The sequence below is a fragment of the Phascolarctos cinereus genome, unplaced genomic scaffold (genome assembly GCF_003287225.1).
Source record: "Phascolarctos cinereus isolate Bilbo 61053 unplaced genomic scaffold, phaCin_HiC Scaffold_3;HRSCAF=262, whole genome shotgun sequence".
Taxonomy (NCBI): domain Eukaryota; kingdom Metazoa; phylum Chordata; class Mammalia; order Diprotodontia; family Phascolarctidae; genus Phascolarctos; species Phascolarctos cinereus.
In genome coordinates, this window is record NW_027555736.1 from 174,658,393 (window position 1) to 174,676,885 (window position 18,493).

Sequence of the window (18,493 nt, forward strand, 5' to 3'; positions counted from 1 at the left end):
AGCACTTTACATATATTATCTCATTTTTTTCCTCGGAAGGAGGTCTTGGTATCATCTCCATTTTACACATAATGAAGCTGAAGCTGAGAGAGGTTAAATGATTTGTTCAGGATCACATGGCTAGTGAGCATCTGAGAGAGGATTCGAACCCATGTCTTCTTGATTCCAAGTCTGACACTGCAGTGACTCCTCAGCTCTTCAAAGAAGCACTGCCCCATTAGCCTGACCCAAATTTAATTGTAGTGACCTGGAAGCACAGTTTCTTTCAATACTTGTTTTACACAGGACATGGTGTTGGAGTTGGTGGGGACAGAGGTAGAATTATTATGAAATTGTGCCTATACATACAAATTACTCAGACTGAAGCAATTTAATAGACAAATTGTAATTGCGTCTGATATCACAGCATAGAAGGATATATTGTGGAATGTGGAGTCAGGAAAAGTGGGGTTCAAATCCTGACTAATACTAATATTGTGGGTAAGTCCCTTGATCTTTATCAACCTCGGTTTCCTCTGTATGCAAACATTTGTGATTTCAGCAATACATCAAGGCAAATCTCAAGCCCACTATCATTTATTGAAGAGTTCTAGGGAGTTTAGGTACATAGAAACTAAATGATTTGCCTAGGGCTTTTCAGCAAGATTTAAACTCAGATCGTCCTGATTCTTAGCCCAGCTCCCTGTCCAGTATAACACAGTGCTTCTATGCTTCTCATTTGTAAAATGGAAATAGTACAAGGCTATCTACATCACAGGGTCTTTGTGAGACCCATATGAAAAAATGCATACAAAGGGCTTTTGCAAACCTTAACGTATTATATAAACATCAATTATTATTATTAGTGTGAGAACCAGTTCCCTGCTCACCACCTACCCTATCTGACTAAAATGCCCCCTTGCTGGTTTGCCATTTTGTAGAAAAAACCTGAGCAAACCCCTCTTCTTCTGGCTCATGGGCCTTACACACAATTTGGGAGAGGGTGATAGGGAAGGGAAATAACTGGCTGAACCTCAAGAAGCAGGCTCGGAGGTTTGTGGAAGCACTGTTCCACTGCAGCCAGTGAGGTGAAGACACTATTGATTGCTTGGATATATTTATAGTAGGGGTTGAATGGACTGGTTCTGCCATAAGTAGGACAGTCATGGAACTGCTAGAGCTCTAGATACCCCCTCCCCAACACACACACACACACATACACCCTGCATTTGCCTGACTCAGACAGTCCAGTTCAGATAAGTGGCACAGTATCATGGCCCTGATTCCTTTGGCATACAGAGGGCTTCAGAATATAGCTAAAATTCATTTCCCATTTCATGCAATCTATGCCCAAAGCCCTTACAAATAATGATTGTATTCTCCATTGTGATAAATGCAAATTCACCTGGAGGAGAAAAATGCCATATACTCAGCTGCCCAGTTAGCAGACATAGATGGAGGGAACCTCAGACTGAGTCTGGAAACCTCTATATTTACACAATTGTTTTTGCTGTAACAAGGCTACATCACCTTCTTTGCTGGAGAACTACTCAGAAACCTGAAGTCAAGAACTCCCTGTTCTTCTTGTTTCTGGAGAGCTTCAGATTTCATCACTGGATGTCTTTAAGCAAAGGAAGGGTGAGCTCTTGTAGGGATGGTTTGAGAGGATTCATGCTTTAAGGAGGAAGGTTACACTAGATGAACTCAGGAGTCCTTCATAACTCTGAGATTCTATTAGTCCAAGATTGTTTTCCTTGGTGCAAAACTTGTGTCTGATCTAACAAACTGGCTAGAGAAAGAAAGTGACCAAGGGGTTGGTGTGATGTTATGTCAGTGTTTGCTGGAGGAGGGAGGGAGTATAAGTAGAAACTGCTTTGTACTAAGTCCCTGATCTCTACTCTTTGAGGGATCAATTAGTTATGTACAGGAGGAGAATAGTGTCTAGGGACAATTTTGTTGCCATTTTTTTTTGTTTCTCTTGAGAACTTGCTGACTCCGAATCATCACATTAAAATCAGAAACAAAAACTTTGATTTCTTCCTGCTTTCAGATCTATAACATTTGGGAAACAGCCTCAGTTCTTTCATTTTGATTTTTTCAAGATAGCATGAGAATCAGTCTATCACTTTAAAAATATTATCTCATTTGATCTTCAAAACCACTCTAGGCAATAGGTTTATAATGGTAGCATTTTATAATTGAGGAAACTGAGACTGGTTAAGTGACTTGCCCAGGGCCATTTTAGACATTTTAGACTCCTTATGGACATGGGTTCGAATCCTCTCTCAGATGCTCACTAGCCATGTGATCCTGAACAAATCATTTAACCTCTCTCAGCTTCAGCTTCTTTATGTGTAAAATGAAGCTATATTTGAACTCAGATCTTCCTGACTCCAGGCCAATCACTTTATCCACTGAACCACTTAGCTGCACTTATATTTGGATGAATCTGTGATTTCTTCCACTGGTGCAGGCTATTATCTACTCTTTCTCATCCTCAGGGAGCCATAGGAAATTTGAGGAGGGAAAAAAAGGTGTGGAAGGGACACTGTGGAGAGTGGACTAGTGAGTTAAAAAGGATGTTTGCCTTCAGGGCTACCCCTTATTGGATGTGAAATGGACCCCATTGGACTTCCCTTTCCACACCGCCCCTGCCCCACCCCAGTTCCCAGGAATGAACATTCTCTCCCCTGACTATTACTTTGTATTCATTTGTGTGATATTCTTCCCCAGCATAATTTAAGCTCTTTGAGGGTAGAGACAGTTTTGACTTTAGAAATTCTTAGACAATAATTTTAAGAAGAGCCTTTTACCTTCCCCATTGGAGACCCAAAGCTCTCTGTTAATGTGTGAAAGTTTGTTGATTTGAAATAAATTACTGCAGGCATATCTCAGGCTAATGGAGAGTTTGCGTGGAGATAGCATGATAGAATACAAAGAAAGATCTGGGTTTGAATCCTACCTTTGGTACTTACTAGCTATGTGATGGTGGACTTGTCACAACCTTTCTCAGTTCAATTTCTGCATCCATAAAATGGGGAAAATAATGGCATTTACCTCACAGCATGATTGTTAGGATCAAATGATATAATGTATATAAAGTGCTTTGCAAACCTTAAATAGTAGTAAATGTTAGCTGTCATTATTATTATCGAATGAGAATGTATTTATTGCAAACTTTATAGTGTATTATGAATGTGAGTTGTTGTTGTTGTTGTTACATGCACAGCAGAGATTGTACTGCAGTAGGGGGACCTCACATCCACTAAAGACTTAGGATTTTTCCTTAGCTTTGCAGGGGACAATGACCTTATTCCCAGATTTTCTACCCTAATGATGCCTCTCTTTTCAACTATGAGGGATTATGCTTCCCCTACTCACCATGCTTGCTCTTGTCCCTTCAAAAATATAATTCTGTTTACACAAAGTCATTCATATTATATTTTTATTTAATTTTTATTTTTTTATTTTTAGGCAATTAGGGTTAAGTGACATGCCTAGCATCACACAGCTGGCATGGTTATACTTTTAGACCTTAAACATAACCATTTACTTAACGATAAAGCAAAAGAGATAATACTAACATCACAAATACTCATATATTAAAGCAAACGCATACATAGTAAACATATCACAATCCACATATATAAACCTTGGTTTTACTATCTTAGCAATGCACTCATTATCTGTTGGGGAGAGTGGGCACACAAAGAAACCTGCCTTAAAGACACATGAATGAGGGGAAATCATGTGCTTAGAATAGCTGTAGCTCTGAAATTATAAATTTCAGTGACGTCTTTCTATCTCAGGACCTGTACCTAGAAATTACTTCTATTTAATAAAGAGAACTAATTTATCTACTAAGTGGTTTTTCTGATTCTCTTCTTCTAATTTGTTTCTCTGTTCAGCTAGACTTACTCTTGATTTCAACTTGATTCATTACAATGAATTAAGTTATTATTTTCTAAGAAAAGTCAATTAAGGAGCTCAAGCCAGCAGCAGGCCTTGGGGGCAACTGAATAAGGAGCAGCAGCTTCTGGAGCTCTTAGCCCATAGATGGTAAGGCGATCAGATAACTGGTCAGAAGGATCACAGGAGTCCCTTTGCTCCACTGGGTGTAGAACTCCATTGCATTGCCCATATGCAGATCCAGGTCACAGTCTTCAGTTGTAATTCTAGGGCACTAGCATACCAGTGCACATGGCTGTAGGGGAGCAGGGAGCCTGGTCATAGCTGGAGGGTAAAAAAGAGCGCTTGCAGCCACTCACAGGCAAGAGCAAGGCCAGGAGAGTAGTAAACACACCTCTTCTTAGATCATACCACCTTGGAAGAACTGAAAACTTACAGACCCCCAATATTTGTTCTAACTATTTTAATTCTAAATTTTTGTTTCTATTATTTGTTCTAAATGTATGTTCTAAGTGCTTTTTCTAAATACAGCTGCAAAGAAATCTGAAACTTAAGAAATAAGCTGGAAAAATGAGCAAACCACAAAAAAGACCATAGAAAGTTATTATGGTGACAAGGAAGATCAGAACACAAACTCAGAAGACCAAAAGTCAAAACTGCTACATCCAATACCTCAAAGAAAAATGTGAATTGGTCTAAGTCCAAAAAGAAGTCCCAGAAGGGCTCAAAAAGGGTTTTAAAAATCAAATAAGAGAGACAGAGGAAAAATGGTAAAATAAATGAGAGTGATGAAGAAAACGTGGAAAAAGAGTCACCAGCTTGGTAAAGGAGGCACAAAAAATATTGAAGTAAATAACACCTTAAAAACCAGAATACGCCAAATGGTAAAAGAGGCACAAAAATTCACTGAAGAGAAGAACTCCTTAAAAAGCAGAATTGGCAAGGGGCAGCTGGGTGACACAGTGGATGGAGCACTGACCGTGGATTCAGGAGGACCTGAGTTCAAATCCAGCCTCAGACACATAACACTTACTAGCAGTGTGACCCTGGGCAAGTCACTTAACCCTGTTGCCTAGCCAAAAAAAAAAAAGCAGAATTGGCCAAATGGGAAAAGATATACAAAAAAATCACTGAAGAGAAGAACTCCTTAAAAAGCAGAATTGGCCAAAAAGGAGGTTCAAAAGATCACTGAAGAAAGTAATTCCTTAAAAATAGGAATTGGGTAAATGGAAGCTAATGACTCCATGAGACATCAAGAAACAGTAAAACATCAAAAGAATGAAAAAATAGAAGAAAATATGAAATATCTCATTGGAAAAAATAAGCGACCTTCATTGAACTTGGTTAATGTCCTCCAGAATTTCAGTTGAAGTTTTCTTTTCATTTTTCTTCACAGTCCTCTGACTGAAATTTCATGTATTCATATGCATAATTATCCATTTAAACATATTTAAAGTCTCAAAATTTAATAAGGTAATTTCCAACAAAAATGACATCTAGAAGCTGGTGATTCCCCTAACTGGAGCTCATCATCAGCTTTTAGTACAGCATAGTTTTCAACAATGAGTACATTAGCTCATGAACCCCATGCAGATGATCAATAGGATGATCATCTTTGGCAATAGAGGTCTTAAAATCACTTCTCTACTTTTCTTTAGGCTGAGGTAAAAGGCACTATGCAGTAAATGGTATAAAAGTATTCCTTCCATCACATTGGTGTTCATGAGCCTATTTCAGTTTCAAAGAAATGATGTCATGCTGGTGGCAGAGGGCTGGCTAAGGTTTTTCATTTCTTCCCATATTAGCTTTCCAAATTTGGCCAAGTCTACCTGCCTATTACTTTAGAAAATTTTCTGATTCTGGGATCGTTCCTATCACATCGCCTTTGATTTGGATTCCAAGTTTTTCTAATACTTTTGGACTATACTAATTATGGTCCTGTAGTGAAGAATTTATGTTTCATTGGACTGTCACCCTCATTCTGAAGGACAGAGTTTCAAACCAAGCTCTGGAATGGTATATTTTCTTTCTATCAAGATGACTGCTGCTCTATTTCTTAAAGTGAAATTTGCTATAAGAACTGGGCACTCTCTGATCCACTGAAAGTCTGCCTTTTTTTAAAAATGACAACTGTAGCTTCCATTTAGTTTTCCCTTGTGCTAACCTTGGATACTGCAGTTCCTGAAGTCTATTACTACCAGAGAGATTTGGAAGCTTTCCAAACTGTCTCAAGCTTATTCAATGAACAGCAAAAATGTCAGCAAAAATGAATAAACTGGATCTGTTATGAATGTTTTCTACAGCCTCTTCATGAGAGGACTGTCCCAAAACCTGTTGGACTTGGTAAGAGACCTCTTTTCTTTCACTCAGATGGTGAGTTCCATAGTCTACAAGTTAAGTATTAACCTAATCACCTTGTATCCATTCTGTGTTTAGAAGTTCTTGTTAAAATGGGCTCACCTTGATTTCTTAACTACACTCCTGAAACCATTGCTCGTTGCCATGAATTGTGGAAAGCCATGAATATGCATAAATATATAGGTATATATGTGTGTGTGTAGTATAGTTACATATATATAGTATATATATGAATATGTATCCATAGTATGTGTATATATATATATATATATATATATATATATATATGCATACATATACACACACATTCTCTCTTTCTCTTGTCCTTTATAAGCTCTTGGATCCTTATTCCAGCTCCCACTCTTATGGATAATCATGGTGCCTTTTTAAGGCTGTATCTCCTTATGAGAATTTTAAGGGCTAATGGGTTGAAGGGCCTTTTTTTCTGATTATTTTGGGTCAAATCCTCATTCTGATGTGTTCTCCTCAATGTTAACCAATAGTGATTAGTAACTTATTATCATTTATCCAATTAACATTGGTTAGCTTTTGCAAAGGGACATTTATTGCAAATATTTAGCAAGTATAGAAGTCATGAAGAATTCTGCCCTATCCCTTTAACCTTGGGTTGGGGATCACACATACTCTGAAATATTACCTGAGTCCTTGGGAAGGGTGAACCAACACTTAAAGCATGTGGTATAAAGAATACCCTCCTCCAGTCCTCCCCGCATTAACCTCACTTCCAAATTTGATATGGGACAATGGATAGTTACTGCTGAGCTATGTTTAGCAGGTGGCTGTTCAGGGCCTTGGCCCCTAACTCGCCTGTATTTGGCCTGTAAATTCTAGCTTGTAGTTCAGCTCCCAGAATTCTGGTGCCTGCTATTCTAACCTTTTAGAGCTCACAAGGTCATACATATCTCTAATATTTCTTAATCTGAAATCAAGAAGAATAGATACAACAAAGGCAGAAACAGCATCAGGGTATGAACAGACCACTTTCTACTCAACAGTGATTTATTATATAGTCCTTACCTCTTCATCTGAACAGAGCCAAACAGGGAAGGCCAAAGAATGCTTTTTGAGTACATCCCATTTCTATACCTCAACGCATCTCTAAAATTTCCGTAGGGGCTTCACTTAGACTTTTGCACAGCTCAACAACCAATCATAAATCTATCTCTTCACCATGTGATTATCAGACTGAGAGCCAGTCACATAATGTCTGTTTATGCTACAAAGTCCTTGTGAGGATTGCATTAACTCTGTGTGTTATACATTCTCATAAGGGTTGGGCGTGGCCAGTCCTCATTACACACTTATAACACATAAATACACATCTATGTATGTATCTCTCTCTCTATATGTATAATCTCTATTTCTATCTCCACTTTTCTCTATTTCATCATCTATATTGACATCTATTTATCATCTCTCTATAATAAACACACACACATATAGATGTATATAGATATAGGTATAGATAACCCAGGATAGCTTTGCTTTATGGAAATTACCTTTATAGGGTAACCACGAATTGTCTGAGGTTTAGGATAAGGGATCCAATCCACAACATACATGTTCTGATATTGAAATAAACATCATAAATCATCTTACCAAGCCACAGTCTAGAGATATGAAAAAAAAATTTAGGGGGAGGGAAAGTTTACAAGGGAATAGCTTCATTAATAAGGTTGTGTCAGTGGGGGGGGCATGAGTCAACATATAAACACAATATTATTTTGTAATTAATTAAAAAACATGATTGAAATCATAGAAATTTGCTTAACACTCTAAAATAATTAATACATTTTTCTTTGTCACAACAGACATTTCCCAACCAACACTTCTTTCAATTAATTACAAAATATACTCTGAAAACACTCACACAAAACTGTTAATTGGGTTTATTAACCAAAAGGAGGGATATGTTCTTTGCCTCTGACAGTATGAGATTTAAAAACATAAAACAATCTCTGGTAATTAACCAGGCTTTTGTTTCTCCATATTAATTTTATTTACATTATTGTGATAGATGGGAATATTGTTCTTTTTAAAAGGCAACTTCTAGGTAAAACATGAGAAGACCTGTGGGAAGGCAATATGATGCAGTGGAAAGAGCAATGGACTTGAAGTACGAACTCCAAGTCATGGGACCTGAGTTTGAATTATGGCCCTACCTATTCTTGTACCTGTCATTTAATCTCTCTGGGCCTTAGTGTACATATCTATAAAATGTGGGGGTTGGAGCTCTCAGGTTCCTTTCAGCTCTAGGTCTATAGTTCTATGACATACATTCAGTTGTATGAACTACAATTATAAATAGACAAGGAGATGGATGGTGACAAATTATTCTGTAAAAGAAATATAAATTTATTATGATCTAGTTATTTTCAGAAGTACTCAAAGAAACAAGATAATTTCCATTTTTTTTTGTCTATAGAGACAAAGAGGCTAAGATGAAAAAAAGATAGTTTTGCAAATCTTCCATTTATTTGTGAACAGAAGACTTAATTTTTTTTTGTAGGAACTCTATGGTTGGGAAATCTGTTCTTTATTTGAATACCAAAAAACTACTGATAAGTAAAAGTTTTGAACTTATAAGTATTGACAATGTGAGGACAGCTAAAGGACTCCATAGGTCAGTGGGGTTGGGTAATAGGATGACCAAGTGACTTACATGTACACGTACAGTACAATATACATACACACACACATACATATACATATACATATACATATACATATACATATACATATACATATACATATACATATACATATACATATACATATACATATACATATACATATACATATACATAACTATTCTTGGATCTTGACCTCTGGAGAATGTTAAAAGTCTAGCTGGATCTCAAAGGATATCTTTTACAAAGACTTTCATTTTCATGTCCTAGCACTTTCCTCAGGGCATCCTTCATCTCCTTATTCCTAAGGCTATAGATGACAGGGTTCAAGAATGGGGTTACCATGGAATAAAACAGGGTCACAACCTTCTGGGTCTCTACTTCATGCCCAGATCTTGGCCTCATATAGATTACCATTGCAGAGCCATAGAAGAGGGATACCACAACAAGATGGGAACCACAGGTAGAGAAGGCCTTTCTTCTACCTCTTCCTGAAGGTATCCTCAGCACAGCTTTCAGGACCAGAGCATAGGTCCCTATGATAGAGAAGAAGGGGACAACCAGAATCATAGAACTCAAGAAGGAGCAAGTAAATTCCATCATAGGTGCTGGTGCACAGGTGAGTACTAGAATTGGGGATGGGTCACAGAGAATGTGATCAATGATCTTGGGGCCACAAAAGGACAACTGGGAGATGATGATAATGGGAACAGGGAACCAGAGGAAGCCAATTACCCAGCAATTGACAACCAGAGTGGTTCGGAGATGTCTTGTCATGATGATGTGGTAGTGTAGAGGCCGGCAGATGGCAAGATACCGATCAAAAGCCATGACGGCCAGAAAAAAACATTCTACTGCACCTAAGGAGAAAAATAAATAGAACTGGAGGAAGCATCCAGAGAAGGAGATGACCTTGGTCTCAGAGAAGAAGTTGGCCAACATATTGGGTACTGTAGTAGTGACATAGCAGATCTCCAGGAAGGAGAAGTTGGCCAGTAGTATGTACATGGGGGTATGAATTCGCTCATCCCAGCACACAGCGCAAATGATAGATCTATTCCCATGAGGGTCAGAATGTAAATTGTCAATAGTAGCACGAAGAGAAGTTTCTGAGTCTCTCCAGTGTAGGTGAATCCTAGGAGGATGAAACCAGTAACACCATTGGAGCTGTTGTAGGTGCTGGAGAAAGTCACTTGCCTGTAAACTACACAAAGCATCACAAGTTATTACTTGACAGTGGACTGGTTATTGAGGAAAGTCTTTGAAAATTTGAACAAACATAGAATCTCTTGATTCTTTGGTATTTTAAAATATGGCGCTACATTCCAATTTCTGCTTCTCTCAATCTATTATCCATTTTTTTGGGAAATGTCTTAATTATATGAATTCTCTTTGGCACCCAACTTATCTTTTTTTCAAAGATAACTTTCATTACTTAGAAACAGTTTTCACTTTGAAATGTACCTTATTTTCAAGCACTAAAGTCACTGTCTACAGATCTCCATTTAGTAGAAACATCCTTAGGCTGTGAAGCAATGAAGAAGGAGACCTAGCACTATGTTGGAATCACCATCTTCTCTACTGATTTTTTTTTTTTTGGTGTCATATAACATACAAATAATTGGTTGATTTAGTCAACTTAGTTAATTCTATGAACAAATCATTCCAATGGACTATCTGATTGAATTGATAGATCATTTCAGTTAAAATAATATAGTTAACATGGGGTGAGAGAAGATACACAGATCCCAAGAACCAGATTAATACCCAACTGACTAAATTGGAATACTGAGACAGGGATTAAATGACTCTGCAGAAGCCCTTGTATAGAGACTCTGATTATATAGTTCTTCTCTAGCTGTAGAAATCTTCATTTCCTGTCTTTATTTCCATTATCTGCTTTTCCAGCTGTCTGGTTTGGCAGGCAGCTGTTGTTCAGGGGCTTCTCAGACAGAGGTCTTGAGTTTGCTGTAGCACATGGGAAATTAATAAATAAAAAAAGAAATAAAAAATAGAGAGTAAGAATAACGCAAGTGAGTGTGAATGAATGAGTGGGTCTGCGTGTGTGCCTGTGTATATATGTTAGTGCATGCATATGTATGTGTGTTTGTGTGTGTGTATACCCATGGGTATGTGGATGCAGTCCTAAGTCAAGCCATAGCAGATGCAGTGGCTTCCTGGAAAGATGGAAATATGTCTAAGGTAGTGACAGAGGAATCCAGATAATTCATTTTCCTATTTAACTGGATGGCTGAGAAGTCCTTCTGCAGCTCTGATCTTTCTTTTTCTTTCTTTCTTTCTTTCTTTCTTTCTTTCTTTCTTTCTTTCTTTCTTTCTTTCTTTCTTTCTTTCTTTCTTTCTTTCTTCTTTCTTCTTTCTTCCTTTCCTTCCTTCCTTTCTTCTTTCTTTCTTTCTTTCTTTTTCTTTCTTCTTTCTTTCTTTCTTTCTTTCTTTCTTTCTTTCTTTCTTTCTTTCTTTCTTTCTTTCTTTCTTTCTTTCTTTCTTTCTTTCTTTCTTTCTTTCTTTCTTTCTTCTTTCCTTCCTTCCTGGCAATGGGGTTAAGTGACTTGCCCAGGGTCACACAGCTAGTGAGTGTTATGTGTCTGAGGCCAGATTTGAACTTGGGTCCTCCTGAATCCAGGACCCATGCTCTATCCACTGTGCCACCTCTCTGCCCTCTGCTCTGGTCTTTCTATAAAGCAAAAATAGGTAGATAGAGCTTCTCCTGATGCCTCAATGAAATATTTTAAAATAATGGAGACTTATTAAATTAGTAAAGCAGGAGTATTCTGTAAAAAGAATTTACTGTAGCAAAGTTTTTGCTGTCCTGGTGGTAAATAGATGGACTAGACCATATTACAATTAGATACATTTGGAACTGGTTTACTGCCTAGATTCAAAGAAGAGTCCTTAATGGTTCCATGCCAATTTGTAAGGAGGTCTCCAGTGAGTGCTCCAAGAATCTATGCTTGACTCTATGCTGCGTAACATCTTTATCAATGACTGTGGATGGCAGATGTATCAGATTTGCAGTTTATACAAAGTTGGAAGGGATAGCAAACACTGGATGTTTAAGTCAGAATGCAAAAAGATCTTGACAAACAAGATCATGTGTCTGAATCAAGATGAAATTGAATATGAATAAAGCCAGTTCAGAAAGTCAATTTCACATATATGAAATGGAGAGGGACTTCTCTATTTCAGTACTTCATTGGACCTGTGGTGAGGTGGCCATTCATTTTATCACTATGGATCATATAAAACTGTGTATGAGCAATTTAATTTCTGCTTAATACTTTCAGTTTTCTTTGCTCAAAATTATCTTTTAAACTAAGGCCATATATGCTAAATAATGTTATTCTCTCACTTAACTTTTGATAGTGGAGTATATAAGATTGAAAAGATTCCAAGAACTTAATGACTGAATTTCTAATGGGAGAATTTCAGGCATCATGATAGGTGATTGGGGCACTTTGGGGTTTTGCATGGTTCTCTGCAAGGCTCACTTTCTAAGAAGTGAGCTACTGTGATCAGTTGTGACTCTAGTTATAGATGGCTTAGAAAATTTTGGCATTCTCTTTTGAGAGAATTTTATGCATTCTGAACTTATCATGTCTTTATTTTTCCTGGTATTTTAGGGAAGTTGAAAGGTTGGAGAAATTTGTTCTTTACATACTGATGTGTTTTTATGGGTATGATGCTACACATATTTTTAAGGGGACTTCTCAGTTTACGTCCCATTTTGAATGGTCAAAAAATGATGGAAGAAATATTCAAATATATCTTTATAAACCAGGTTTACTTGGACAAAAGGAAAGAGCATATAGGCACAAATATCTGTGTAATCATGGTAAAACATCATCTGGGACTGAATATGCTGGTTCACTGAGGCTGTGTCAGTCTGTTTTAGTAACTCATTTACTAGTAAAGTTAATTATAATCTCAGTTACACATTCTATATGTTACGCATCTGTAACAGATGTAATAACAGTGTTGAATGAATATTCTATTACACTTTAGAAGCCTTCTTCTGACTATATAATAACAATGAAAACAACAATAACTAACTTTCTTACAACACTTATATAGCATCCCAGACATTGGGCTAAATACTTCGCAAATATCATATCATTTGATCCTCACAATAACCCTGGGATATGGATAGTATTCAAATTTCTATTTCACAGATAAGGAAACTGAGGCAGACAGAGGTGTGACTTGCCCAGGGTCACACAGGTATTAATTTCTGAGTCAGCCTTAGCACTCTGTCCCCTGTGCTACTTAGCTGCCTATAGACAGACATATACACAATATACATATGTATGCACACATATACAGTGCATGTACACCCTACATATACACATATGTACACACATATAGATACGCACACACATACACACATGCATAACAATATGCAGGTATTTAGATACTTATCTTTGAAATACTGTTTTAGGTTGTCAACCTTCCTGGGCTTTGATGAGCCTTTTCATACAACAGAATGGTGGGGGTGACTGTGGATCCTTGTGTTACAAGCAGTTTTCATTTATGAAGTGCTGTATGTAATACTTTCTCCATAATAGCCCAATGAAGTAGGTATGCAAATACTATCGCAGATTAGGAAACTGAGAAAGGTCAAGTGACTTTCCTATGATCACACAGCTAAGAAGTTTTAGAGCTTGAACTTGAGACCAAGTTTCTTTTAGTTTTAAGCCCAATGCCTTTCTAAATTTTTTTAAAAAAAAATATGACTGTAACAAATATCAACAAACAAACGTTTTAATAGAGTAAGATGATTAAGATTGTATTAAAAACACAAACTTCTGTATAATTTTTAGAAAAATGTGTAAAATTTAACAAGATAATTACAAAATTGGTTATCATTTGTGCCTCCATTTCTTTTCATTTTCTTCTGTATTTTCTAATGCTTTACTGATGCTCTTTTCTTTTGAACATTTCTATTGCTACCCATTAATTCTTCTCTCCTATGGTAACAAAAATGCATAGTCTGGCAAACCAGTGCTCTTTCCTGTATCTCTTGTTGCCTTTGGGTAAATGATTGATAGTTCTTTTAGCTCTGATTCTGTGTAGAGGCCTATTCTGTGTCCTTTGAATAGGGGCAAGAGGTGAGTATTGCTACATAAGCCACTTAGATTCTTTAAATCTAGTAAAGACATTCAGCTCCAGATATCATGGAATCTTGCTGCTGTGGATTTTGTGACTGAAACACAAAGTTTCAGAAGTCAAAGCAACTTCATTTCTGGATGATAAAATAATAATAGTAAGTAGCACTTACTATAACTTTAAGGCTTTCCAAACACTTTACATCTAGTTCAAATCCAGCTTCAAACACTTAACTAGCTGTGTGACCCTGGGTAAGTCACCTAACCTCTCCTTCAGCGTCTTCAAGTTAAAAATGAGGATAATAACAATACCTACCTCACAGGGTTCTTGTGAGGATCAAATGAGATAATATTTGTAAAGCACCTAGTGCTGTTCTTGGCACATAATAGACACTGTATAAGTGCTTCTTTCCTCCTCCTTCTTATTCTCATTTGATCCTTACAAAAACTCTGTGGTATTATTTATCCTCATTTTATAGATAAGGAAACCGAGGCAGGGAAAGTTGAAGCCAGTAAACACACATTTATTGAGTGCTTATGTGTCAGGCGTTGTGCTAATTGTAGGACTTGTCCAGGGTCACACAGCTAGTTAGTGTCTGAGGCAGGATTTGAACATAGTTCTTTCTGATTCCAAGTCCAGCACTCTGCTCAATATGCCACCTATTTCCCTAATAAGACTTTTTGCTATAGAATGAGACTCAACTGCTGCCCAGAAAATATGAAAAAGTGGGAGATATGCTTAATAGTTATGGCTCCAAATATCCTTCCTTTGTGCAATGCCATTCAATGAACTCCAAAGCATTTTGGCCCGAGGCAAAAGATTGCTTCTGAGAATGCACTGTTACTCACCTGTACTCATTTTGCTGCTCTTCATCCTGGCTTTGCAGAGAGCTGCTGTCCAACGGGTTTTCTCCAAATGCAACCTGCAGTGACCAGGAAGAGCAGGCAGCTTCCTTTAGTTTTCAGCAGGTGTTGCAGCAGTTTGTGTGATGCAGGTTAAACGATCTTGGAGCTAAGTCTACATAAACAAGCTGCTTTGAAAGAACTTGTTTTACGAAACAAAGGGAAATTGGTTGATTTTGGACCCCTATATTTGTTTATTTGTTTCATAGAACACTTCAAACTTTGACAACTTTGAATTTTAGGTTTGATAGTTTGATATCAGACAAAGTAGTCTGGGTAAGCCAGAGAGCCGTGGCAGGGCAGAGAAGGATTTTGCCTCATGTTTCTTCTTTTTTTAAAATTAGTCCCCAAAACCACAACAAAGTCCATGTTTGGAAACTGGTCATTCAGTTGGAACTGTCTAAGAACTGAGTCCAGAGAACTGAGGCAAGATCTGAATTATCAATTTGTTTGTCTGCTTATTTGTTATCGAAAGAAAGGTTCAGCAAGATGACAATTGCATCATTCACCCGCGTCACATGCTTCGTGTCCAAAGCTCACAAATGTAAGGACAGTATTCCCAGTTTTGACAAATGTCTGTCTATCTATCTGTCTGTCTATCCAGTTACCACATAGAAACAAGCAAGGCTCAGCACAGGCATTTGTTCCTTCATTATGATTTTTGTTGTAAGCATTGTGTCGCCTACTTTCTTGGGACAGGGCAGGGAATCCCAAAGTCATCTTTGTTCATCAGTTTTTCTTCTGCCTCTTTAATTTTTACCAAAGACAAAACCTAGTGTCTTATCTGGTGCCTGAGACAGAGTAGTATCCTATCTGATATCTCTCCTCCTAGAGAAAGGGTGGAGACATGGTTATGGTGTTAATAACTCTCTACAGTTAGAAGAAGGAAGAAGGATTATAATACAACCTGGTAGAGTCCACAAACACAACTCTTTGAGCGATCACATTGTTGTCTATAGATGGAGAACAGTGCCAGGGGAAAATTCAGTGCCAGGTATTTCCCTCCCCTCAAGATCCTGTCTTCTCTGGGGACCTACCCTCTAAATGTTATTTTGGAAAGCTCTACATAGGCTGTCCAATGCTCTATGTTGTGATTTCTCTTCTTTGCCTCTCAGAAGTCCTGAGAGACAGAAGAAAAATTAACCCTATCAGTGTATGGTGCCTCTCTAGGGACTGAGTTTTTTTTTTTCCTGGAGCATAGATTCAAGTGACCTCTAGGGTGACATTAGCTTTGGCAAACATCATGTCCTTATGGATAATGGCATGGACTAGAAATCAAAAGACTTGAGTACTTTATTTCTTCTTTTGTATCTGAGAAAATGTTTCTTTATGCTTTAAACTGGGCGTTAGGAAAAGCTTGCTTTTAAGTCATCTTCCCAATCGGTAAAATAGAGTAAATATTTGCAACCCATTGCCTACCAATCTCTCAGACACCGTATAATGATAAATTAATAGATAACATGCAAATATCTATCTGCATCTATATCTCTAACTCCATCTCTATGGAGAAATATGTGTGTGTGTGTGTGTGTGTGTGTGTGTGTGTGTGTATGTGTATAGAGAAAGAAAGCTATATATATATATATATATTTGATAAATAGTAAATAATGTAGGGAAGGCAATAGAATTAAGTGTACGACTCAGCTAAGAACATCACGGGATTGAAGAGTGGGAGGGGCTGGTACAGGTGGTGGTTAGCTTTGCGGAGGACTCTGCCAACTTAAAAAAAATCAGCACAACTGTTTGATACATTGAAAAATTCCAAAAACACCATGCACAATGTATAACACCTATGGCCCTCTCACCTCAAAGGGGTAGGTTGGGAGTGTTTTCCCGTTTTTGAAGACTAATTCTTAATGGTTCACATTAGTGTTCATGGGATTCCCAGTGCAATATCCCAGGGATCTGTGCTCGATCTCATGCTCTTACTTGGGTAAAGGTATAGATAGTATGTTTGAAACAGTTCCTGACCTCAAGGAGCTTATAAACTTATAATCTACTGGGGAGGAGGCTGCTATTATTCAGTTGTGTCTGACTTTTCATCACCCTATTTGGGGATTTATATTACTGTGCTATAAGAAATAATGAGCTGGTTGATTTAAAAAAAAATGAAGAAACTAACAGGAAATAATGAACAGTGAAATGAGAATAATCAAGAGAATGTTGTATATAATAGTAGCAATATTAATTTAAAAACAACTTTGAATGACTATGTCATTTTGACTATTATATATACCCCAATTAACTACAACAGCCCTATGAAGGAATTTACTATCTGCATCCAAAGAAAGGACTGATAATTAGAAGTATGTATGGAATGATTTTACATACACATCTATCTCTATCTATCTATCTATCTATCTATCTATCTATCTATCTATCTATCTATCTAATGGTAGCCATCACTAGGGCAGGGTAAAGGGAAGAAAAAAAGGAAAAAAGAAACAACTTAAAAAAGGAAGATAACTTTATTATATATTTAAAAGAAATAGAAAGTTATATATAATAGATTTTCAGTTTCATGTGAAATCATTTTTTTTGTATTTTGCTATGATACAAAAATGCTTATTTTATTTCTTAAGTTCAGAATAAAATAATTTAAAAATATTCAAGGCAGTGTGCTAGGAACCAGGGATAGAAAAATGAAAAGAACAGGATCCTATGAACTGAAGGGGCTTATATTCTATTAGGATTGTGCAATACATGTATATGTACCTGATTATTTGAGGAAGAACAGTGTTTTGACTAAGGGCAGGACTTCAGACAAGAGTCAAGACTGGAAGAAAGAGAGACATTCTAAGAGGCAGAGATGAGAAGACAGTCCATTATAAGAACAGAGGTTCTCTGATTCTTCATAACTCCATGGACCATATTGTCCATGGACTTTTCTTGGCAAAGGCACTGGCATGGTCTGCCATTTCCTTCTCCAGTGGATTAGGGCAAACAGAGGTTAAGTGACTTGCCTGGGGTCATACAGCTAAGTGTCTCAGGCTAGATTTGAAATCAAGTCTTCTTGATTCCTTGCCAATACTCTATCCACTAAGCCATCTAGCTACATAGAATGGAAGAGGGAGATGGAATAGTTTATGCTAGAATGGCTGGACTCTGGAGTGTGTGAAGGGAAATAGTGCAAAACTTGTCGAGAAAAGTAGGTTGGAGAAAGGTAGTGAATGATTTTAAAGGCCAAGCTGAAGAAAATATCTTTGATACTAGAAGAATTAGTTACTAGAAGGCTGCTGGTAAGAATCTGATGAGTTAGGTGGCACAGTAGATAGAGTGCTGGGCCTAGGGTAAGGAAGCTTCATCTTCCTGAGTTCAAATCCAGCCTCAGACACTTACTAGCAGCATGACCCTGGGCAAGTCACTCAACCCTGTTTACCTCAGTTTCTTCATCTGTAAAATGAGCTAGAGAAGGAAATGGCAAACTACACAAGTATCTTTGCCAAGAAAATCCCAAATGGCGTCAAGAAGAGTTGGATGCAACTGAACAACAACAAAGAATTCCCATCTTCTACAAGAAACCTTTCAGTTTTAATGGTAGTGTCTTCCCTTTGGGATAGTCTCCAGTTTTCT

At 37.4% G+C, this 18,493-nt stretch overlaps 1 protein-coding gene across 1 annotated transcript; it reads right to left on the minus strand.

Moving 5' to 3' along the window:
• Positions 1–9,113: 9,113 nt before the first annotated feature.
• LOC110206102 (olfactory receptor 11G2-like) lies at positions 9,114–10,114 on the minus strand. The gene is given in 2 exon segments (XM_020983164.1): positions 9,114–9,961; positions 9,964–10,114. Coding segments are annotated over 2 exon segments (999 nt in total).
• Between the last annotated feature and the right edge of the window lie 8,379 nt (positions 10,115–18,493).